The sequence below is a fragment of the Python bivittatus genome, unplaced genomic scaffold, assembly GCF_059951505.1.
Source record: "Python bivittatus isolate LINGU-HERP-01145 unplaced genomic scaffold, Pbiv_v1 ctg000090_np1212, whole genome shotgun sequence".
NCBI lineage: Eukaryota > Metazoa > Chordata > Lepidosauria > Squamata > Pythonidae > Python > Python bivittatus.
Window position 1 is genome coordinate 4,281,601 of NW_028277046.1, and position 23,138 is coordinate 4,304,738.

The 23,138-nt window shown below is 48.7% G+C and overlaps 2 protein-coding genes across 5 annotated transcripts in view; one reads left to right on the forward strand and one right to left on the reverse strand.

Moving 5' to 3' along the window:
• The first annotated feature begins 207 nt into the window (after positions 1–207).
• Positions 208–18,150, forward strand: PIK3CD (phosphatidylinositol-4,5-bisphosphate 3-kinase catalytic subunit delta). Its single transcript, XM_088136795.1, has 22 exons — positions 208–348; positions 759–987; positions 1,630–1,862; positions 2,484–2,663; positions 3,318–3,467; positions 3,862–3,951; positions 4,932–5,153; positions 6,407–6,503; positions 7,223–7,353; positions 8,028–8,087; positions 8,654–8,821; positions 9,466–9,587; positions 10,311–10,454; positions 10,806–10,905; positions 11,798–11,976; positions 12,679–12,788; positions 13,899–13,977; positions 14,307–14,474; positions 15,007–15,130; positions 15,466–15,611; positions 16,010–16,142; positions 16,424–18,150. The coding sequence occupies exons 1-22, from the start codon at positions 208–210 to the stop codon at positions 16,559–16,561; spliced, it is 3,144 nt and encodes a 1,047-aa protein (XP_087992921.1). The 3' UTR covers positions 16,562–18,150.
• Positions 18,151–20,961: 2,811 nt separating this feature from the next.
• The window catches only part of CLSTN1 (calsyntenin 1), a 29,373-nt gene continuing 27,196 nt past the window's right edge, over positions 20,962–23,138 (reverse strand). For all 4 annotated transcript variants that reach the window (XM_088136799.1, XM_088136797.1, XM_088136798.1 and 1 more), the window contains 2 exons: positions 22,246–22,430; positions 20,962–21,651 (listed from right to left, as the gene is read on the reverse strand). In XM_088136799.1, coding sequence (XP_087992925.1) covers positions 21,451–21,651; positions 22,246–22,430 — 386 coding nt within the window. In that variant the 3' untranslated portion in view covers positions 20,962–21,450. The remainder of the gene's footprint in view (positions 21,652–22,245; positions 22,431–23,138) is intronic.

Below are 23,138 nucleotides of genomic sequence, written 5' to 3' on the forward strand. Positions count from 1 at the left end.
TGTTTCCAAATTGCTTGCTTTGATGTTTGTTCTAAGTTTCTAGTCCTTTAGATGAACTAGTTCTAGGGGCTACACGCCTGCTTATTGTCAGGAAGGGGGTTTTCAAATAAAAGGGAAAAACCTAAATTTCTTTGCAAAGGCAGAATTTGCAGAGATGGAAATGTCAGCTTTCTTCTCGTGGCAGGTTGTCGCTGAGAAACGATCAGGATGCCCCCGGGAATTTATTGCCCGGCAGAGTTTTGGTCGAAAGAGAGCAACTACACCATCCATGTGGACTTCCTCTTGCCAACCGGGATTTACTTGCCCCTCTCTGTTTCTTGCCATGCCAGCCTGGCTGCCATCAAAAAGGTACGTTCTTCGCGGCAGGAGATTTGCCCAACCGGCCTCTCGCTGCTCAGGAAAATCAACAGCCCGACTCTGTAGCTTCTCAGCCAGGACTGAATATTCCAGTATGCAAAGGGGTGGCCAATTTGAGAAGATCATCTTTCTCTCCTCTTTTTTGCTCCATCTGCGGTCCCGGCTGGGAACGAAAAATGTTCGTTTCCTTGCCTTTTCGCACGAGCAGACTTTGCCTTTGAATTGCACGCTCCTGGTATTAGTCACCACCGTGTATGCCCACCAGAGTGGGAAGCGGGCTATGAAGTGAAACAAGAGGAGTCCTAGGTTTGATCCTTTGTATCTCGGGTTAAAAGGACCAGGACTTTCCCCCCCGAGGCCTGCGCAGTGATGGAGAAAATCCTCCTCGCCTTTTCTTGCAGGTGGTCTGGCACCAGGCCCAATATGAGCCCTTCTTCCAGATGCTCAGCCCCCCGGATTCCTACGTCTTCACCTGCATCAACCAAGCGGCGGAGCAGCAAGAACTGGAGGACGAGCAGAGACGCCTTTGCGACGTACAGCCCTTCCTGCCAGTCTTGCGGCTCGTGGCCCGCGAGGGGGACCGGGCGAAGAAGCTGCTGAACTCCCAGATTAGCCTCCTCATTGGCAAAGGTCGGGGGGGCAGCGCGGGCCAGATGCAAAGTTTTGGGGGGGCATGGCCCACACTGCAGGGCTGTTGGGGAGAATAAAAGCATTGCCTCCCGTTCTTCAGGAAGCCCTGAAACATCCCCTCGGCAGAGGATGCCTGCTGCCTGCTCTGTTGCCCATTTTTAATTCTTCGCAGGCACTTACTAGATTGAAAGTTTATATATGACTCATAGAAATAGCCCATCTGCTCTTTTTTGATTCTGCGTTTTTAGTCCTTGTTTTAGTGTGTTGATGTATAATCCAAGTGAGTAAGAGAAGACAAACAATATATACGAATAACATTAATATAGCCCGTAGTGAATCATCATGAAAGTGGCTGAAAGCTAATGTCTAGGGTCCCCTAACAAAATGTTTTCTGCCAACAGATGTAGACGAAGGCGGCAGAAGTGAGATTTCTGTGCGGGCTTTTATAAGGATTGGTCCTAAGATTTTCACTCACATCCTTGCGCCGCTTCTCCTCGACGCTTACATGAGGACTAGAAACTTAGGCAGGCGAAGGAGTAAAAAAGAGAGAGCTTGTTTAGCGAGAGCGAGGGCGCTAGCTGACTTGGTGTGATAGACAGAGCATCTTCTGCTGTTTTTGGAAACCTCCTGTTCACCGTCTAGGTCTGCACGAGTTTGGCTCCTTGGCGGACTCCGAGGTGGACGACTTCCGTGCCAAAATGCAAGACTTTTGCGAGCAGAGAGCCGCTCAGCGCCAACAGCTAAGCTGGAAGGCCTGGATGGAGTACAGCTTCCCCGTGCAACTGGAGCCCACCGCCAGCGGGCTCGGGAGGAGGAAGACCCTGCCCGTGCCCAGCAAGAACGTTTTTGTCAACGTCAAATTCCAATCCGGAGGGGTAAATCCACGAGCCTTCTGAATCTCTGCAAATAAAGATCGTTGAGATGTTTAGATATTGATATATCAGATTTGTCACCGCCCATCTTGTTGAAAGGCGACTCGGGGCAGTTTACGAAGGAGCTAAAATCAAGTAAAATACAATATGAAAACAGTCTTAAAAATAATAAGTAAAATCCAAGAATGATGGAATTGGCGAATAGCTCAGGAGTGACGTCAGGGTGCCAGCCACCCCCAGGATTGATTAAAACTCTTATCGCCCCACGGCAGCTGGCAGAGCCAGGTCTTAAATCCTTTCTGGAAAACCAGGAGGGTAGGGGCCTGCTGCCCGCTAGTTGCACGTAAACGTGCAAAGGCTTGTGTGTGTGTGTGTGTGTGCACGCGCGTGCATCCTAGAGCACAGGCACCATGCCATTTGAACCCCTGGCAAGGGGAAAACTGGCAATGCTGCTGTTAATGTGTAAACCTGAAATGCTACCAGGTGGTGGTCTCTTTCTAAATCCTGGCTAGCTGGCAAGGAGCTGGTGACACATGAGGCGAGCTGGTGCAAAAGCCCTGATGAGGAAGCAGCGGAGACGGATCCCAAAAATAACGTTTTGTCTCTTTTCTTCCGGGCCGGCAGGAGAGTTTCACTTTTCAGATTTCCCTGAAGGAATTCCCCGTCACCCTCATGAGCTACGCCATCAAGAAGCAAGCCACCATCTTTCGCCACCAGAAAGTGAACAGCGTAGAAGAGTACACCTTGCAGGTTAACGGGAAATGCGAATATATCTACGGGGAGTATCCGCTTTATCAGTTCCAGGTATGTCTTTTCCCCCCTCGCTAACCAACACAGTCATAGTAGCCAGGATGATGTAATTCTCAACCTCAGCAATGTTAAATGGTGTGGACTTCAACTCCCAGAATCCCCCAGGGGAGTTGAAGTCCACACAGGCTGGCTGGGGAATTCTGGGTGTTGAAGTCCACACATCTTAAAGTTGCCGAGTTTAAGAAATGCGGCTTTAAATAATTGGCATATTTATAAGCTGTGCAGCTTTCGATTCAGTTTACAGTCAACCCGGTTGAACCCTAAGCTGGCATTCTAGCCCTTATGAATCACAAAGAAATTCAGGGAATCCACCCAGGGACTAGGAAGAAAACCACAAAAGTTGCATAAACACGTCCATATTTTGGAAGTCGGGCCTCAGCCCTTTGTACTATTTAAGGCAAACTGCGTGCCTATTTCCCCCTTTCCTTCACAGGTGCTAGAACCTTGAGTTTGGTTTTTAAACTGGTTCGAGTTCTTAGGATTCTGCTTCGGTGACCAGCGTTGTGATTCGAGCCCATCCCCTGAGGAACCCTCTCTTTAATTTTATTTTAACTTAATTGCCGTTCTCAGCTCCGCGGATTTCACCTGGTTTTGTGTTTGAGCCTTTCTTTGCTCGACGCGCTAACGGGGTCTGCTCCGTTCCCACAGTACATCCGCGGGTGCCTCCACCAGCGTCTCGTCCCCCACCTCATTATGGTCCACAGATCATCTCTCCTGACTCTGCGGGAAGAACAGAGCAATGGGCTTGGGCTTCCCCCCAAAGTCGCCCCCAAACTGTCTCCGGGCCCTAAGCAAAAGGTAAGCCTTTTTCATCACCGTTGAAAGCAAACGGGCGACACTGCAAATCTGTTGTTGTTTTAATTTCTGTTTGGAAATGAAGTGATATTTGCAGGGAGACACTGATGTGCTGGTACAGATTCCTCTGCCCCCATCATCCCCAGCGAGGGCTCTGTTCAATTGCTGACCTTTGTGGAATGTGTCCTACCTTGCAGGGGTGTTTGGGAGACCAGAAAAAAGTTTTTAATTTAATGTTGGCTTCAATACTTTCGTAAATTCATCTTTGTCGATGAGAGTTAAATAAAATCTGGGGTTTGGGATCCATCTCGGGCCAGGTTTAGCAAAGGCAACATTAGCGTGTGTACCTAGCCGTGAATTTCGCTTCACGCCTTCTCTCTTTTGCTCCCGTTGTTAGCTGACCTGCGTATCTCTGTGGTCCCTTGAGCAACCGTATTACATCGAGCTCCTGCATTGCAATAAGGTGAATGCTGATGAAGGAATGAAAGTAAGTAACTTAAAAAAAATATATTTTTTCCTCCCGTTCTTCTTTCGGCTAGACATTCTGCGGCTTTCCCCCCCTCCTACTCAGGAGTTGTTTACGACTTGCATTTAATCAAACCTGAGATCTGAAGCTCGAAAACATGCAACAGGGTTTTTTCCCCCCCCTCCAAAACTTTTTCATTCAGCTCTAAGTTGGCGGTAGAAAACTTCTCACTACAGGAAATGAGGGCACAGTGTTGATTAGCCAGAAGTGGAGTTCTTAGAAACTTCAGGCTGTTTATGGGCAGTTGAATTTCTTTCTTTTTTTTAAGACTTCCTTGTATTTCCCTTACGCTAAAATGCAGCTTCTTGCCTGTAAAAAAAAAAAATGGTGCTAGGAGGAGCAGGCAGCAGGTACACTAGTCTTGACTGTGGCTGCTGGAAAATAGTTTAAAAAATGGATGGCGGGGGGGAATTAGGGGGGAGAAGGAACTAAAGTGTTTTTGGGGGTTGTTTTTTGGTTTTGCTTTTGTTTTTTTGCAAGTTGCACTTAGATGTTATTTCCTTCCTGAATTTAGTGCAAATTTCAAACCACACTGATCAAATCTGAGTGTGGTGCCTCCGGTTGATTCTTTGAGCCGTCCTTGCAAACTGGCCAGTGTTATTATCCTAAGAGCAGGGGGGCAAATTATGACTGGGATATATTCCCCGCCCCGTAGCGCCGTTTCTGATCTCAAGAAGAGGGCCATTCAGGTAGCGAGAGCAAAAGCTGGCACGAGTGTTTATCGGAGCGTTTCCCCATCTTTGGCCTCTCCGCAACCATGAGGACTACAAGCTTGAGACGAGATTCTAACGAGTGGCAGACAGGCATCCTGCTTTGGTCCAAATCCGCCTCTCCCTGATGGGAGGCTTCACAGTTTCCATCCATGGATGCGGCGCCGCTCATTGGGGGGTGCAAATCCAAAGGTGGATAACGTGGTCTCGTCCATCTGTCCTCCTTTTCAGTTGGTTGTGCAAGCCGGGCTGTATCACGGCCATGAGATGCTCTGCAAAATGATGACCAGCGCAGAAGCCAACGTTTGCTCCGAGCCCGTGTGGGAGCAGACGCTGAAATTTGACATTAACGTCTGCGACCTACCCCGCATGGCCCGGCTCTGCCTGGCCCTCTACTCGGTCGTGGAAAAAGCCAAAAAAGCGAGATCCACCAAGAAGAAATCGAAAAAAGCCGTAAGTCCCTCGCCGTGGCGCCCAGCGAGACGGTACCATCCTGGGGCGGCAGGACGGAAAGGCTACGAAACAGCCGGAGGGAGGCAGCGGTGGGAAATGCAGCTTTGGGAAGATTTTCCCACGTTTAAAGCCACCACAACTTGCTGGTCGATGGCTCAAACATTGCCTGAGAGGGAGGTGGTTTTCGAATGCTGCAAGTTAGACGTTCAGCAAGAGAGAGACCAATTCCAGCGGGGAACTACGCACTGGCAGATTTGGGATTTAAAAACAAAACGAAGCAGAGGCACGCAGGCAAAATTACAGTTCTGTCTCTCACACCCATCTGCCCAAAACTTGAGAGCTTGGGGGGATCAAAACCAGTGGGTCCCTTAATCGAGTTGGGGGGCTTAAAAGGTCACCCAACAAACTCTGAATAGGGTGAAAGAGGGTCAGCGCACGTGTGCGCGATGGCTGGTTGGTCTTCCAGAGGCCGCCACTCTGACATCTGGGCAAAAATGAGAAGTCCCGGTTCCTTCCAGGATTTTAAAAAGAGGATCTGGTTTCGGTAATCCGGTCGGGGTGTTTTTCCCGGCGTAGAAACGCAAGGAGGTGCCAACAGGCAGCTGCCAAGGGGAGGGGGGCGCGAAAGGCGTTGGACTTCCTAGAACCAGGCTGATAGCCCTCCTCTGCTTTTTATGCCCTTTGCTGAGTCACGCAGCCTCTGCTTTCTTGGCTTCCCCCAAATTTGCTGTGTCATTTGCTTTTTGGATGTCATCCACGGAGTTACTCATTGCCCTCCGTTTAATCTCCCATTTTTCTTTTTCCCTGACTCACTTTGGCTAGTTCAAGCAGGGGGGAATAAGGGGAAGGGAAAAGGAGGCGGTGGCGTTTTTATTAGCCTCTTGGCCAGCCTGCCTTGGAAAGGAACGGCGCAGAAGCCCAAAAGGGACAGCGGTTTGTAGCTGAACCGGCCTCCTGTTTACACTACAAGTGTTTTGACCCTGTTGAACCGGATTAACGGTTGCCTCCCAAGCGTAATCCGGTGGCTGAGTGACTGACCGGGCTGAATACCATAAGCAAGAGGAGGGCAGTGGGGCGAACAGGGAGGCCAAAGCAGCACTGGTTTTGAAAAATTAACGTTTTTGGCGGCATTTCAGCAGAATTCAGGTTGGGATGGGAGGGCTTCCGTGGGCCCTGATCTTGGCAGTCCCATCCCCGCCACGAGGACTCTGCAGAGACCGACCTTCCTCCTTCCTCCTTCCTCCCTTCTGTAGGACTGCCCGCTTGCTTGGGTGAACGTGATGCTGTTCGACTACCAAAACCAGTTGAAAACGGGGGAGTGCGTCTTACCCATGTGGGCGGCCTTTCCAGGTGGGATAAATCATTCCTGCTTCTCTTTTTCCGGTGGGGGGAGAGGAAGGGCATCCAGCTGGATGTGCTGTTCCTTTCCTTTCCTTTCCTTTCCTTTCCTTTCCTTTCCTTTCCTTTCCTTTCCTTTCCTTTCCTTTCCTTTTTAAACCCATCTGGTTTCCGCCGAGCCAAAATACCTAAGAAAATAAGAACAGGCATGTTTTAAAGATGGAATTTGAGGTCTTAATTGTCAACCGGTACAACAGTCTGCTTTGGACTGGGGGTCATTTAATCATGTCATTTAATTGTGGAATTTAGAAGAATACTGCTCTTGGATATGGAGGCTTGATTTAGCTGCAGCAGCTCTTTCAGCCGGTTGCAGATAGGGGAACTGCTAACAACGGGCTCATCATCCCGACGGCACAAGGAACAAACCAAATAATATTGCCTTGGGTCCGGTATTCTGTTCTTTAGATAAATTACAACTTCGGAACAAGCAGGATTGTTCTGTCCTCCCAAGCAGTCTTTAATTGAGCAGTTAAACGGTGAGCCAGTTTCTCACTGGAAAGCGACAGCGTATTTCCAGACGTGGGATACAGAGGCCTGGTTCGCGCAGGGCACGGGGCGGTAATCTTCCGATTGTGGCCTCTTCAAGCAAACGGGATTACGGCCGCCTGTAAATCCAGCCAGCGAGGCCCTGGGCGTGAAGCGGCGTGCTGATTTTACACATCTCGTTCCAGACGAGAAGGGAGAATTGTTAAACCCAACGGGCACGATCCAGACCAATCCCAACACGGAGAGCGCGGCCACGCTTGTCATCCGCTTCCCCGGCATTTCGTTGTATCCGATCTACTACCCTTCCCTGGAACAGGTGAGAGGACCACCTGCCGGTTTCCCTGCTGCTTTTCCGTGTGGTGGGTGATTGGAGCGAAGGGGCGCTCGGACAATCCGCCTCGTTCTCTTTGGTGTTAGCATGCTGAAAGTTGTGCCAAAAGGCGGGCGAGGGATGGGGAATCTGAACCCGAACTGGGTCGCCCGGTGCCCGGAGTAACAGAACGCAGGGTGGTTTTGCACGCTCCCAAAGGGGGTCCACACCATATGATCCGCCAAGATGTCACGTTTTCCGCCTGAAATTCAGTTTGTTCGTGTGAAAGCGTGACGCTGGGAACCTGTCAATTCCTTTTCTTCAAACGGGACCCTTCCAAAGCACGTGAATGATGCCTTTGAAGGTTTCTGGAAAATGTCAAGTTAAGGGAAGCTGGTCTTTTGGTAAAATGCAGTCTTGGGAGGGTGGGAGCAACTGATTGTCTCCTTGCCGAGCCCCAGGGACGGGACTAGCAGGGTGTTGGAAGAACTACGGATGGTTCTTCAAAGCAATTTACCATCAGCTGCAAAATTGGGATCCAGCAGGAAACAGCAGCCAGGGGTGTCCCAGATGATGGGAGAACGAAGAAAAGCCGATTAATTCAGCATTCTCTCTCGCTTTCCCGAAGGACAAAGAGCGTCCAAATACCATCTTTGCATCCTCTCCTTTTTCTGTTTCAGATCTTGGAGAAAGGGCAGAACGGCCATTGCGCCTACGGTACGGGAGAGGACCCAGAAGAGGTCAGCGCAAAACGGACCGTTTAATTCTCGGGGGTTCCTTGCGGGCGTTTTGGTCCGTGTCTGTGGTGCTGTGCAGAAATTCTGCTTGAAATGGGGGGGGGGGGGCTTGGGTGGGTAAAGAGTAAAGTAGGGGGGTGTCCTGGTTCACACCCCTTTCGAGAGTCCCCAAAGTTCCCTTGTGGCAGTGAGTTCTGCAGCTTCGCTCCCAACCACACGGAGATCTTTCTTTGAGGTGTTCTCACTCACCACACCGTGCTTAATTTTGCATGCCTTTACTGAGACTTTCTGCATTTCCTTTTTCTCCCCTGAGCTCAACAACCTTCAGCTTCACTGCTCTGTTGTGCAGGGGGTGATGTGGGTTCCCCTTTGGGGTGCTTTTTCTACCCCTGTAGAATCCCCCCTCCCTTAATTTTTTCTCACAAGCCTGCAAGAAACCACAGAGGCCACCTTTCAGAGCCTCTTTTCGAGAAGCGTTCCTATAAATACACTTAACTTCCTCCTTTTTTTAGCGGGGAAATTGATGGTGTTTTCTCTTGATCTTGGCCGCCACCTTGTGATATATCTAGAAGCAGCAGCTGAAGGAGATCCTGGAGCGCAGGTCTTCCACCGAACTTTACGAACACGAGAAAGACCTGGTGTGGAAAATGAGATACCAGATTCGGGATCAATATCCGGGAGCTTTGGCCAAGCTGCTCATAGTCGCCAAGTGGAATAAACACGAGGACGTCGCTCAAGTGAGAATCTGGGTTAAGATCCGGCGGGGACCGATTGTTAGTTGGGGAATTGCGGGCTGCGAAACTAGTAGTTGCATCTTAAGTTCTAGACACTCATCTGCAAATCTGCCCCCAATTCACAAGTTAGCGTGCCGTGTTTAGGAAGATCGGTTCTTTCCTGGAAGGCTAACACCCGCTATTCAAAAGTTGCTCTCTTCTTGGCCCGAGAAGATTTGAAGGCTGTTGTTCTGTAAGGCTTAATCAGCTTTCCCTTTCTTCTTAACTTCTTTCATTTGTCTGGAAATTGGGTATGGTTTCGGAAACAGAAATGTTTGGGGTTTACCGTAATCAGCTCAGAGGGGAGAGTATTTCTAGAGCCGTGACTTTAAAGCCTGGACTGAACTCTTGCAGGAATTGCCGTTGACAGCTTGTGACCCTCCCAGGGTGGTTGTGCTACATGTCCCATCATTCCAAACTGTGTTGCTAATGGGTTTCGGAAGGCCACGTTACGCGACTTTGGACTGCAGCCCAGGCTCTTAAATCGAGCCTCCCTGTCTAGGGGCTGTATACCACGGCCGTGTTACCTTCAGTGCTCTTCTGACAGAAGGGGAGCAAAAGACGGCGGTTTGGCCCAATCCAGAGCTAATCCTCTGCTTGTCTCACAGATGGTTTTTTTGCTCCAATCCTGGCCCGAGCTGCCTGTTCTCAACGCCCTGGAGCTTTTAGATTTCAGTTTCCCTGACCCCAACGTGGGCCGCTTCACCGTCAACTCCCTGAAAAAGCTGACGTGAGTACAATGCGTCTCCCCTCTTCAAAAGAAGAAAAATAGGGGGTGGGGTGGGGTGGGGAAGAGAAAGAAAAGGGTGGGCTTTTAAAAAAACACAATTGTTGTGCTCAACAATTTCAGATTTTACTTTAAAAACACACACACACACACACACAAAACTGGGGCAGATTTCAACCCCTTGTGACCTGGAAATGCGATGGATTAGGGAGGCGGGAGTGTGCCCCTAACGGAGGACACCCACTTGGCAGACTTTGAACCAGGGTTTGTTTCTGCCTTGATGTCTTTTTGGCGTAGAGAAAAAGAAGGCAAAGCTTCCTAAAGAATAGAGGGGAGAGATGAAATTGACCATGTGAAGGGGGGGGAGGGGGTCAGGGCTACTGACCCTCCCCCAAAGTGTGGCACTCACCAGGTGGGTTGGACTACAACTCCCATCATCCCCCCACCAGGGTGGGAGTCAAAACCGTCCTCAAAAGAGATATCGGTAGGGCTGTATTTAAGTCAGCTACTTAACCAGGTTGTTCAAAGATCTGGCAGCTCCCTCAACTCAATGTGGCAAGATGGGTTGGGTTAAACCTGGCTTGTTTTATTTATTTATGTATTTATTCTGGTCAGTCCAGTGCAAAGGGCGAACCCAGAAAACAGGTTAATTCACTCAGGGTTGGGTGTGTGGTTTGAATAAAGGCCAAGGGTGCCGCGAATTAATCCTTTGCTCTTCTCCTGCAGAGATGCCGAATTGTTCCAGTATCTCTTGCAGCTGGTCCAAGTTCTGAAATACCAGTCCTACTTAGACTGCGAATTAACCAAGTTCCTTCTGGACAGGGCCTTATCCAACCGGAAAATTGGCCACTTTCTCTTCTGGCATCTCAGGTGAGAGAGGCGTTTTGGAGAGGCAAGGCGGTTTATCTGTTCCCTATGATTGGAAAGGTTGAGGAAATGATAAAGACCCCCACCCCCACGCTTTTATTCACTTCTCAGCAGCTGAGATTTGGAGGTAGGCTGCCCTTGAACATGGAAGCTTTCTTTACATGTCATGGTTAACTGAGTTTTAGTTCTTTTTTCCCCGGATTTGCAACCATCTTGCCTGGTGGTACAACCTCCTCGCGCCCCACCCTGGTGCCATGGCCAAACGTGGGAGCCATGGAAGTTAAGTGGTTGTAGACACTTATTGTAACTCTCCCCCTGCTCAAAATGCTGACATTTTTCTCTTCCCACGCTCAGATCGGAAATGCACCTCCCCTCGCTTGCTTTAAGGTTCGGCCTGATCCTCGAGGCCTACTGCCGAGGAAATGCCCACCATATCAAAGCTCTGATGAAACAGGTAAGGATGCTGCCATGGCACGTGGGAATGGCCTTGGGAGACGGGAGGGAGAGCCGCAGACCGGACAACCGTCAGGCGAAAGATTTCTCAGCCCACAGGAGGGCGTGGGAAGCGTTTCAGAAGGGACCCTCCCTAGTTTTCTGGAGAGTAAAAGATGAGAAGGGGAGAAATGCTTTCAGACTTGCAAGATTCTGTTCATGTCACCTTATAATGAAGACAGAGCTAGGATTGTCTTGTTTCTTGTCTGGACTACCTCGAAGGGCTAACAGGGGCAGACGAAAGCCACCCCCCACCCCCGCAAGGCTTTTGCTCTTCTCCAACCTATCCTGACTTGTGCAAATCCGCCCCAAACTTCCCAGCCACGTCGGCTAATCAAATTGCAGAGTTGAAAGGCTGACGAGTTACATTATGTCGCCCTAATTCACCACCTAATTGCTGAATTAACCTCTTTTGAGTCCCAAACATCGCATCATAAGCTGAGAACTGATGAACAAAATCCTCACTGAGGTTTTAATTAGCTGCGTTTTGGATATCGGGCAAGCAGAGTGGTTAGGTCTTTCAGTGAGCTGGTTAAACATGCTGAGTCACGTGGCGGCTATCCCAAAATTCACAACCGTTGAAGGCTGGATGTATCCTTCACAAAATGCCTTGTAACCCCCCTGCCCCCCGGTATTGCGTGAGCCGGACACACAGCGAATGACCTAGAGTTGTCACACCAATTCTGTTGATGTCAGCAAAGGCGAAAAGAATAGGACAAGACCAAACCATGTGAGTTAATGCTCCAGCTCAAGTGACCTTTCTAACCTCAAGAGGATTGATTGTAACTGGTGTCTAAGTAAGTGCCTTGCAGGATCCAACTGTATCTAACCTTCCTTCTCTCTCCGGACTCAAGAGCGAAGCCCTCAACAAGTTGAAGGCCCTGAATGACCTCATCAAGGTCAGTGCCCAGAAAAACACCAAACCTCAAACCAAGGAGTTCATGCACACTTGTATGCGCCAAGAGACCTACCAAGATGCCCTCTCCAATCTCCAGTCCCCTCTGGATCCCCGAATTTTCCTGGCAAAAGTCAGGTAAGGGGCTGGAGAAAGGGGGGGAGGTTGGGATGGGCCTGAAAAACAACAGGGTAGAATTAACGTAGGTTGGGGTGGCGCCAGAAGGTCAGCCCAGTCTTGTTGGGGTTAAATGGGGCTTTTCCAGGCTGAGAATTGTGACTCTGGGCAGCCCCTGAGAGTGATGGGCAGGTTGGGGTGAGTGAAGAAAGAGGGAGAAAGAGCCTGGACTTGTCTGTCAGTCAGTCAGTCAGTCAGTCAGTCAGTCAGTCAGTCAGTCAGTCAGTCAGTCAGTCAGTCAGTCATTCATTCATTCATTCATTCATTCATTCATTCATTCATTCATTCATGATTTAGAGAACTGCCCATCTCACAGCAGTAACTCTGTGATTTAACTCGGTGTTTCTCAACCTCAGCAACTTTGAGACACATGGACTTCAATTCCCAGACTTCCCTAGTCAGCATGCTGGCTGGGGAATTCTGGGAGTCGAAGTCCGCAGGTCTTAAATTTGCTGAGGTTGAGAAATGCCGATTTTACTGATTTTACTAGAAATTAGGGGTTGTTTTACGCCAGCTCTTCAGTTCAAGGAGTGGTGAGTTTTTTCCCCTTTCAGGAGGGGATTTGAGTTTCATTCATTCATTCAGACATTTATTTGCAACCTTAGGTTTTAGCAAAGGGGATTCGAGTTGTGTTCCCCCCATTTTGTTTGTGCCTGTTTTCAGCGTAGAGCTTTGCACTGTCATGGATTCAAAGATGAAGCCGCTGTGGATTATGTTTAATAACGGCGAGACGGGAGGAAACAGCACAGGCTTGATATTCAAAAATGGAGACGGTAAGAAGGAGCAACCCTGGTTTCTAGCTACCGAGATACAGTGGTACCTCTACTTACGAACGCCCCTACTTACGAAAATTTCGAGATACGACCAGCTCCGGCCCCCAAAATTTACCTCTACTTACGAACTCGCCTCGACTTACGAACCGGATCCGCGGCCATTTTCCGCCCATTCCACGTGGTCTGCGGCCATTTTCCGCCCGTGCCACGTAGTCCGCGGCCATTTTCTGCCTGTTCCACGTGGCCTGTGGCCATTTTCTGCCCGTTCCACGTGGTCCGTGGCCATTTTTCCGCCCTGCTGCATGGTCAGCGTTTTTCTGCCCCTGACGCGTGGTCTGCGGACGCCGGAACGGATTAACGGTAATTACATTGACCCTTAAGGGAAAATTTACTTCGACTTGCGACCAACTCGACTTGCGATCAGAGTCACGGAACGGATTAAGTTCGTAAGTAGAGGTACCACTGTACCGTGTTCGAATCCCGTTTAGAAAGGGGCATCTCTTCTTTTCCTGTGCTTCTTCTTTAAAGGAAAACAAGAGGGCTTTGGACCAATATTAGCAATATCCTGAGCGGGAAGAGCTATTTGACACTGGAACCAAGTATTTGGCCAAAGAGCAGATTTCTGCAGATTCACCCGAGTCCAGATGGCCGTTGCTTGGCAATGCTTTTGAGGCTAGATTTTCTGAGCAGAGTGGGGTCAGGCTAGATGGCCTCGGAGGCCCTTTCCTTCCCCTCGGATGAGTTCAGTGACCACTTTCCAGGCTACTGCAATGCAAGGTTAAGAGGAAGCCTCCATCATTTGGTGCTTTTCCTAAGCTGAAGGGGAGGTGGCCCCTTGACTTTTTTCAGAAAGACGCTGGCTCCAAAGAGAAGTAAAATATTAAATGTGGGTGAGCTGATTGAGCTGAAGCGTGTTTTAAGTAATGGGGTTTACTGCCAAAGAGTCCTGCGTCGCTCAGCAAGCCAAAGTGCCCCCTCGTGGGCCAGCTGACAAATCCGGGGGGGCGAGATTCCCATCTCTGCTAGGTAATTTCTACCCAGTTGGGGAAAGTTGAGGATCGTAGGAAGGAGAGAGAGGATGGGCCAAACCGACCTTTCCCTTTTTGGCAGATCTTCGTCAGGATATGTTGACACTCCAGATGATCCAACTCATGGACATCTTATGGAAGCAAGAAGGCCTGGACTTGAGGTGCGTTGGGTTCATTGGGACTGAGGTGAAATCGGCCCCCTAAGCATGAACGCCTTGCTTTCTGCAGTCGTAATACAAGACTGGATGGATTTTGAGGACTTCTCTCCACCCTGTTTCTTCTACAGTCTTGTCCTCCATCACCTGACTCCCACCAGTTCAGTTCTGATGAAGGCCACCTCCTATTTCCTGATCCTTGATCGGATCCTTCCTCCAAGCTTGTTGGCTTGTGTCTGATCTGAGCTTGGACCAGGATGTACCCTCCCAAGATCTCAGTTTCACCCCACCAGAGCAGGATCTGATTCTTCTCTCTGTTTCTCTCTCCTCTGAAGGATGACCCCTTATGGCTGCCTTTCCACAGGAGACAAGATGGGGCTGATCGAAGTGGTGATGAAGTCAGACACCATTGCCAACATTCAACTCAACAAGAGCAATATGGCGGCCACTGCCGCTTTCAACAAGGATGCCCTCTTGAATTGGCTGAAGTCCAAAAACCCTGGGTATGTTCTAAGAAAGCCTGGCCCACCCCCTGCCCCCCAGATAGGCCTGGATTATAACTCCCAGAAATCTCAACTAGCACGGCCAAGGCTATACATAATGGTGACACAGGTATTGAATGAAGAGGCTCAAAATAAAAGGCGGAGGTTGTCCTAAAAGCCTAAATGAACCCAGGCTTGAGAAGGCCATGAAGATGAAACTGGGTGGATGAAGGCTACTCAGAAAAGGGATCCTGCCCATTGTTGGTTGCCAAGAGCTTCAACCATTCTAAGTAGGTCTTCTCCTGATGCTTCTGAGGCTTGCAGAAACAAGATGCTTAGCTAGCTGGATTGTCTATTTCTTAAAAATTGTAAGAATCGATGACAGCAGAGCTTAAGATAGTTTAAGCGAGGAGAACAACAGCTTCCCTTTTGGGGATAGGAATTTGACCTTGGTTTTTATGCTTTGAAAAGGCACCACTGGGTGAGTTTTTACGTTGCCTTGCAAGGGCTGCATTGACTTTCCTTCACCAGCTCACTCTCCCCTCTTGCGTAGTGACGCACTGGAGCAAGCCATCGAGGAATTCACGCTTTCGTGTGCTGGATACTGTGTCGCTACATATGTGTTGGGGATTGGTGACCGTCACAGCGACAACATCATGGTCCGAGAGAACGGCCAGGTAAGTTGGGATCATGATGGCTGACCTACCTGGTTAATTCCCCTATTATTCCATAAGAACCTAGGTTAGATTAGTGGATATACATATTATCTTGTAATGCAGAAATTCAACGAGATGGTTAATACTATCCAATTTTCTTTAATTTGTGCAGTTGCTCCACATTGTGACATCCAGCCCTGTAAATCGTTTTGCTTGTTTGTAAATATCATACACAGCTTTGATTCTGATTTCTTTCTTTTATATCGCGGTTCACGCTACCCTTTTTAAAAGCATTGCCGGCCTTGCAATTGGGGATCTTCACTCTCTCCTTCCCTCCCTTCAACATCCCTCTGCAGTTGTTCCATATTGATTTTGGCCATTTCCTGGGAAACTTCAAGACCAAATTTGGGATCAATCGTGAGCGGGTGCCTTTCATTCTGACCTACGACTTTGTTCACGTGATCCAGCAGGGGAAAACCAACAACAGCGAGAAGTTTGAACGGTAAACCCGGGATGGGCGGTTTATTTTGTTTGGTTTCAACCAGGGTTCAACACATCGGCAGAGGAGAAATGATCACGGGGTGGTTGGTCATATCGGGGGCTCAGATTATTACTGTCAGGCGATTCCTGGCTAGGCACGATCTTCGGGTTCTTTTTAACAAGATTTGTTGAGATGAAAGCGAGGGGGCTTTACAAGAATTCCAGCAATGGAACTATTTCTCCTCTAGGATTAATTGGCATCTAAACCACTTCTTTTTTCAGTGAACTGGTGAGTTAGCAGGTCTCATCCCAGGTCACAGAGCAGCTTATAGCTGGCAACTTATCTCCTGAATGTTTCTCAGTCTGGGAAGAACATTACTCCCTGGCGGTGCCGTTGCATTTGACCTGTTTTCTTCTTAGATTCAGAGACTACTGTGAAACAGCCTACATGATCCTTCGAGGTCACGGCCTCCTCTTCTTACATCTGTTCTCCTTGATGAAAGCGGCTGGCCTTCCAGAGTTGAGTTGCTCCAAAGACATCCAGTATCTCAAGGTGAGGAGGAAACTGGAGGGAGAACATTCGGATGGGTTTGCCACCATCTTCCAGGCTTGGGCTGGGCTGGGCTGACCATGAAGCCTGCCACAGAATACCTCCAATGTTCTGAACACACCAAAGGTAGAAGGGTTGTCTCATGTTTTGGAAGCAGTCGTAGGTGGATATGAACCCCCAAAATAGATCTGGATGGAAATATGCACCCATCTCGCACCCTTTTAATTGCCTGTATAGAAACTAGATGAACAGCTTTTCCCTATGGTCTCTTTTACACCTTTCAGGACTCGCTGGCTTTGGGGAAGACAGATGAGGAGGCCCGGAAGCAATTCCAGCTGAAGTTCAACGAGGCCCTCCGGGAGAGCTGGAAGACCAAAGTGAATTGGCTGGCTCATAATGTCTCCAAGGATAACCGTCAGTAGGGGACCCTCTCCCCGAGTCTTCCATCCCTGTTCGCTCTCAGGATGGAGCAGTTGGGCCCTCCATACCTTGCATGAAACAGGCTGGACCATTTTAACGTGCCCGAACGTGGACAGCGAGAGGAAGTCCTTCTGCAGATGTCCTGCTCGGAAGTCCCTGGAGATATCTACTCTGCCAAATGGCGATGTCCTGGGCAGAGATGAGGAGCACTGGCATGATTTGGCAACCATGCAGCGTGATGACTTTGAAAGACGTATGTGTGTGCGCGAGTTTCGCATTTTATACTGTTCGAAGGTACTTGACTCACTCACTGGTTGAGCTGAGGTAGGCTGTAATGTTTAAAGTGTCTCCAAAGAGCTGGCCTCTTTATGAAGAGATGGACTTTCTCACAGTACTTGCTGATTTATCTTTATGTCCTGGGTTTGCACAAAATGCTGAACCCCAAGTTCATGTCATTCAAGCCCAGGAACTATCGTTTGAAAAAGGAGCCCTTGGTCAGAAGTATGACTGGGGTTTTGGTAGGAGATGGAAGGATGATGACCACGCATGTTCTGGTCTGTCAGATGCAAACACATTCTTACAGACGTCCAGTTACAGGTAGTCCTCATTTAGCGACCATTCAAAGTTACGACGGCTCTAAAAAAAGTGACTTATGACTGGTGCCTGAAGTTATGATCGTCACAGCACCTCTGCAGTCATGTGATTGTGATCCGGGTGCTTGACAACCAGCTCGCACTTATGATGGTTGCAGCGTCCCAAGGTCACATGATCACCATTTGCAACCTTCCCAGCCAGCTTCTGGCAAGCAAAATCAATGGGGAACTCTGTGATTCGCTTAATGACCACTGCAAAAAAGGTTCTAAAGTCAGGTCTGGTCACGTGATGATTCGCCTAACAACTGTATCACCTAGCAACCTAAATTCCATTCCCAAACTGTGGTAGTTAAGCAAGGATTACCTGTGCTTATCTCATCCAGAGCTGAAGATTACATTCTCTTTTCTTTTTTTAAAACAGGCCTCTTACTGGCAACCCTTTCACTTTTTAAACTCAGCTTTTCAGTAAATTCAAGTTTGTTTTACCAGTGACCTTTGACAAAGTTTGTTTCTGCTGGGGGTGCGGGCTTGTTTTCAAAGAATTTCAAAGCCTGAAATTTCTCACTAGTCCTTTTTATTAGCTTTGAGAAGCCAAACGGGAGGGAAATGAGGAAAGGACGTTCTTCCGAGTGCGTAAGATAAGCTTTTTCATATGCCGGGGTTGGATCTACACGCATGGAGAACAATCTGTCATCTTTGCATTTGTTTACACAACCCACTAAGCCATGACTTGGTGTGATGTGTGAATGTGGTGACTGGATTGGCTCCCAACCCACTAAACTGTTCCTGGGGGGAGGATTCTCTTATTAGCGTAGGAAAAGTTAAAAAATAAAAACGGATGGTTTAAAACACAACAGGGAAGAAAAAACCGAGAAATCAGACAGACAAAGCCCTAATAAAGCTTTTCGGATTTGTTTTTTCCCCAAACAAATCTTCACGCCGGTGGGATGAAGGGCCATTAACTGGAACGAACCTTGGAACAAGGGAGGAATGCTTTATTTAAAGAAATTTAAAAAAAATACACACTGGCTTTTTTTAAAAAAAATTTCCCTTCTATTGGGGGCAGGGGGCTTTTTTTGGCCAGGGAAAAATTGAGCGCTATTTCATAAACTTATCCAATGCGGAGTTGATTTGGGGGGGCTTGACAACACCCCCCTTGGCCAAGAGAGTTCATTTCTTTAACGAGAAATACACCAAAATCCTCACCGCTTGCAGGAGAAAAGACAGACCCGTAAGGTCGAAAGTTACCTCCACCATCCTGGGCTTATATCCAAATAGGACTGGGTGGCACCAGTTGACTGCTAGGTTACCTTCTTATCTGAAGAAAACCGGTGAGTTTGGCATAAACACTGCAGTATTCCTCCTATTTGTGGTTGTTAGCCTTTAACGAAGGGGAAAAAAACAAGAGTAAAATACTAGTGGGTGCAGCTTTTGAGTTTAAAATCTAAATTACCCAACTAGATACATGCTTTGTCTTTCTGGACAAAGCATTCTCAAACGTTACCTGCTCGGTCTATTTTCAGGTGGCCCTTTTGGGAGGGGGGAAAGGGAATTTCATTGCACCGAGGAAAGTCCTGCCCCCCGCCAAAGATGACAGCAAGTCTTGTCTTTTTTAGAACCAGAAATTTATTGTAGCTCAGACTTTTCCAAACGTGACCTATTTACCAATATACACATCTGAAATGTTAGACCTGTGATGGCTACAAAATGCATCAGGAAAAAAAAAATTACAGCCTTTCCGTATTAGCATGGGGGCGGGGTGGACATGATTAGGTTTACAGTCTCTAAAATACAGTTGCTAAACAGAGGCGATATAATGGGGGAAAAAGGCTAAGAGATTTTCTACACGGTGACAATAAAACACAGGACAATTCAGACAGAAGTTGTTCCCAGTGAAAAGTCGCACGTGGAAGTCTTCAAAACCAGCTTTTCCCTTGCCTGTTTTATCCATCAACCTTTTTTACTCTTTGCAAGGGGGGATGAGTTGACGGGTGGTGAGTGAAAACGCTCTTGGCTTTCAGAGCCCTCCCGTTGCCAAAGGCACTGTGGAGATCAGGTTGGCCCAAAAGGAACCCCACGCCGCTGGCTTGGCAGTTGAAAAGGTTCTCCAAGGATGTGGGGGTGAGGTAATTCAAGCCCCCCCAATTTGTACAGGCACCCTGTTTTTCAGGGTGGCCTGCAGTGGGATGGCCAGGACCAAATCGAGAACTTTACTCTCCCAAAAAACGTCTTCTGTCACAAGCTGTGTCCCTTACCTTCCTTTTCTCTCCATCAACTTTCTTCCCTCTCACTCCAAAAAAACCCCCACCCTCCACGTTTCTGCAGCTGAAATCCCTCTCCTCCTCCCCCCCTTTTGAATTTTTTGTGCTTTTGACCCTGATCTTTGCAGCCAGTTTGGGCCGATCTACCACGTACCTGGAGAGAAGATGGGGGTGCTCTGTGCAAGATAGGAAACGGGCTTTGCCATGTTGGCCGCGAGCAGAGAAAAGCCATAAAAGCAAAATTTTAAAAAGTTACAACTAACAGGGAGAAGATCCCTACCCACCCAGGGAGAATTGAGCATTCCCTGCTGCTATCAGGGTATAGCCTGCTTTGGGGAAATCATTCTGCTTCTGTGGGTCCCCTTCTAACACGTATCCAGGCAAGGTTTTTTAAATGCTAGGTCTATTTCAATCTCTTGAATCACTCTCTGGAATGTTTATGCTATGGCTTTAGGGGAGGAAGGAATCACATACATTAGGGGTAAACAGACCCCCTTCCCCCCCAATAAAAATAAAAATTAAGCTGGAGAAAGAGACATCCACGCCTCAAGTTACTGTCGCAGGAGCTACAGGAATGAACAGAAGTGTTTAAAAATAAGGAATGGCGCGAGAAAGGAAACCTCACGCAGCAGCTGAGGCAGAACTTGGACCGCGCGGCCTTCTGGATCCGGCATCGTTAAGCTCAACTCCTGAGAACTGTAGTGTAAAATCCAGGGAGGATTAAGTTTCAAGGGAAGCCGGGCTCCTTGGTGCAACTTAAGCCACGCATCTTCAAGGCCCTTCTCGGGCAAGGATACAAACTGAGCTGGGTCTGAAGGTGGCTTCGGAAGGTCCCTTTAGAGTTAGGCCACATTTCTTTTTCCCCAGGAAAGAAGGATATATATATTTTTTTTAAAAAAAGGGAAGAACCCATCGACAGACCTGGCCCAACGTGAAACTGCTGTCAAGTCCACCACCTCTGGTCGTCGTTCCTTTCTCTGCACTACTTAAAAGCTGTCCCAGGCTTCTGCCCTAGGAATTCTGAGAAAAACTTACTGCTATGTCACGCTGCATGATTCGTCATTATCAATATCATCGTCATCTTAAAACCTTAGCACGGTTGCTTCCCCCCCTCCCTCCCCCCCAGCCATGTTTTCACTACCACAAGTGACATAATTACATAATTCCAACGTATTTACAAAATATTAAAAAGTCTGTTAATCTTCTAAATATTGACCCCATTCTGCCATTGTACACATGCACTAGAGTTTGGAAGGAGGGAAAGAAAAAGAGAGGTTTCAAACATTTGCAGGGAGGACCTGAGCCACCGAATCAGCTAAAATCAAACCGAGGTTTTTGTTTTTTTTTTAAAAAAGGCTAAATAAAAAGGCTAACCCTCTGCCAATGAACGAGCGCGGCGGTCTTGCTTCCGCCCCCTCGCCACACACAAAAAGAGGTGCGAAGGGGGGAGCACGGCCCCAGTCCGAAAAATAAAAATATATTAACATAAAGTTAAGTCTAATGTGGAGAAGCCAGAGGGGGAGGCGTTAGAGCTGGGCACGTTTTAGAGGTGTTGAGAAGAAACGCCTCCCCTGCAATTCATTAAAGCAGCCTCTGCAAGCCAGAAAGAAAAAGGCAGCTGCTTTCAAGAGCCACCTACACTTGAACGAGGGTGGGAATATCGAGGAACCGTTTGCAAAGGGTGCAGCCGGGGTGGCTGAGCCCCTGGCGGGAGATGACTGGGAGCAGAAAGCACAAGGCGATGCCTTGCAAGTAAAAAAAAAATAAAAAAAAATTAGCACAATCCAATCACTGGGGGGCAACCGAAAGAGAAGAGGCACTAGCTACATTTCTACAGGCAGGGATTTTGGAGAGGAGACGCCCGACACACGAAGGGGTGGGAGGGCAGGGCAGGGAGACTGGCCAACTCGACAGGCCCAGGCGACTGTCTCGCACCAGGGACCCTCGGAAAGAAGGGAAGTGGTTTGTCCTGGAGGTCTCTGGACCAGAAGAGCAAAACAAAAAGAAAACCGACAACGAGAGCAGGGAGCGTGGGGCTCAGTAGGGGAGGGTCGAGTCATCCCACTCTAACTGCTGCTGCCGGTTGACGTGCTGGGGGTCCTCCTCTTGCTCGCCCCCCTCCTCCTCCTCGCTGCTCTCGGACTCAGCGCTTGTGATGTCGTCTTCCTCTCCCCCATCTTCGCTTTCCTCTTCCTCCTCCTCCTCCTCCTCCTCGCTGCTGTGCTGGTCCTCGTAGGTCTGGGAAACAAAGAAGCACAAGGTCTCCTGGGACAGCTCTCTCGTGCGGGGGCATCTTAAGAGAGGACCGCGAGGGGGATGGCCACCTTCCCTCCAGCCCTACCCCAGGATTCAAGAAAGCGATCTGATGAGAAAGCGATCAGCCCAAGGAAGAAAGTGGGATGAATGCTGCCAGGCTGATAGAAGTGAGGAAAGGGCACCACTAAGAGATATATTTCGGGTGGTGGGTGTGAAAGGCGGTGTGCATGTCGGGTACAGAGGCTCAGATGAGCATCATGAGCCACCTTCCAAAAAGTAAAATGGGAATGGCACAATTTTCCAAACAGAGTGATGTGCTTCCCTGCCTTTTAAAGGTTGGACATACAGGTCCATAAATAGCTACAGCAACTGTAAAATAGGCTTAACGCTGCTTTTAAACAAAAAGGCACTCTAGCCCACCTCAGAACCAAAACCAAGAAAAAAAAGGGGGGGGTCCAAAATACCAGTCCCACCCACGACAGCTCCAATAAGGACAAATTTACAATACTGGGTTGTTAAGATTACAGATTGGTAGCTCTGAACTCGGGGCGAGCAAAGACGTCCACCACACTTTACCTCCATGGGGTTAACCGTGATGGTCAACGCAGAGTCGTCCCAGTCCATCTCGTTCTCCTTCCCGGAGTCCTGATCCCGCATTGTCCGCTGATGGGCCGCTCGGATCCGGAAGACCCCCAGGATGATCATGAAAACCAGGAAGCTGACGCACACCACGATCACCACTGTGGCGGTGCTTGGAACCACTGGAGACAAGAGTTTTCAGAAGAGCGAGGGAGTTAGCTGTAAGCGGAGGACGGGAAGCACACCGCTGCATCTTTCGCACATACGTAAGCTGAGCAGCCGAGGTGGTAACTCATACACCAGGATCTAGTTCCTAACTGAGATGTGGTTGAATGCATTTTCCACGCAGCTGTGGAACACAAGGTCCAAACACTCCCAACAAGTGACTATCTTGCCTTGAGTAGGTGGCTAATTGCTACCCCTTCTCAAGGTCCGGAAGGTCTCAAGACAGTCGGGGACAAAACAATGTAATTTGCCGCAGCCCGCTGTCAATATACTGAGGCTTGCAATGCTCTGAAGCCATTCTGCAAATCTCAAGAGATCCCAATCTGTTCATCAGGGAGAGAGAAAGAGAGGGGATTCCTAATGTTTATGACACAAACAGGAGTCTGCCATCTAAAGCCTGAGGATGGCTGTTAGTGAATCTCATCCCCTTCTTTCTTAAAGCCGAGAGCAATTCACTCCCTCGCTGAAGGAAAGGGAGGCAGTGGAGAGATTTTCACGCACCAGATTTGCACCCAAATCCAGATCAAGTGACTACCCAAGTCCACCCCGGCTTTGAGAACTCATTTTTAAAAGTTTAAATCCCCTCTGGAGCCTCAGGAGAAGCAGCCAATCCTACTTTTGCAACAGGCACATTTCAGAAAGCTTCTGAAATTTCAGAAAGTTTC

Bases quoted from the DNA above. Each gene is read 5' to 3' on its own strand.
- PIK3CD (XM_088136795.1), top strand. From the start codon at position 208: ATGCCCCCGGGAATTTATTGCCCGGCAGAGTTTTGGTCGAAAGAGAGC. The intron at 1,863-2,483 runs GTAAATCCACGA...CCGGGCCGGCAG, and splicing joins TCAAATTCCAATCCGGAGGG to GAGAGTTTCACTTTTCAGAT. The intron at 5,154-6,406 runs GTAAGTCCCTCG...TCCCTTCTGTAG, and splicing joins AGAAGAAATCGAAAAAAGCC to GACTGCCCGCTTGCTTGGGT.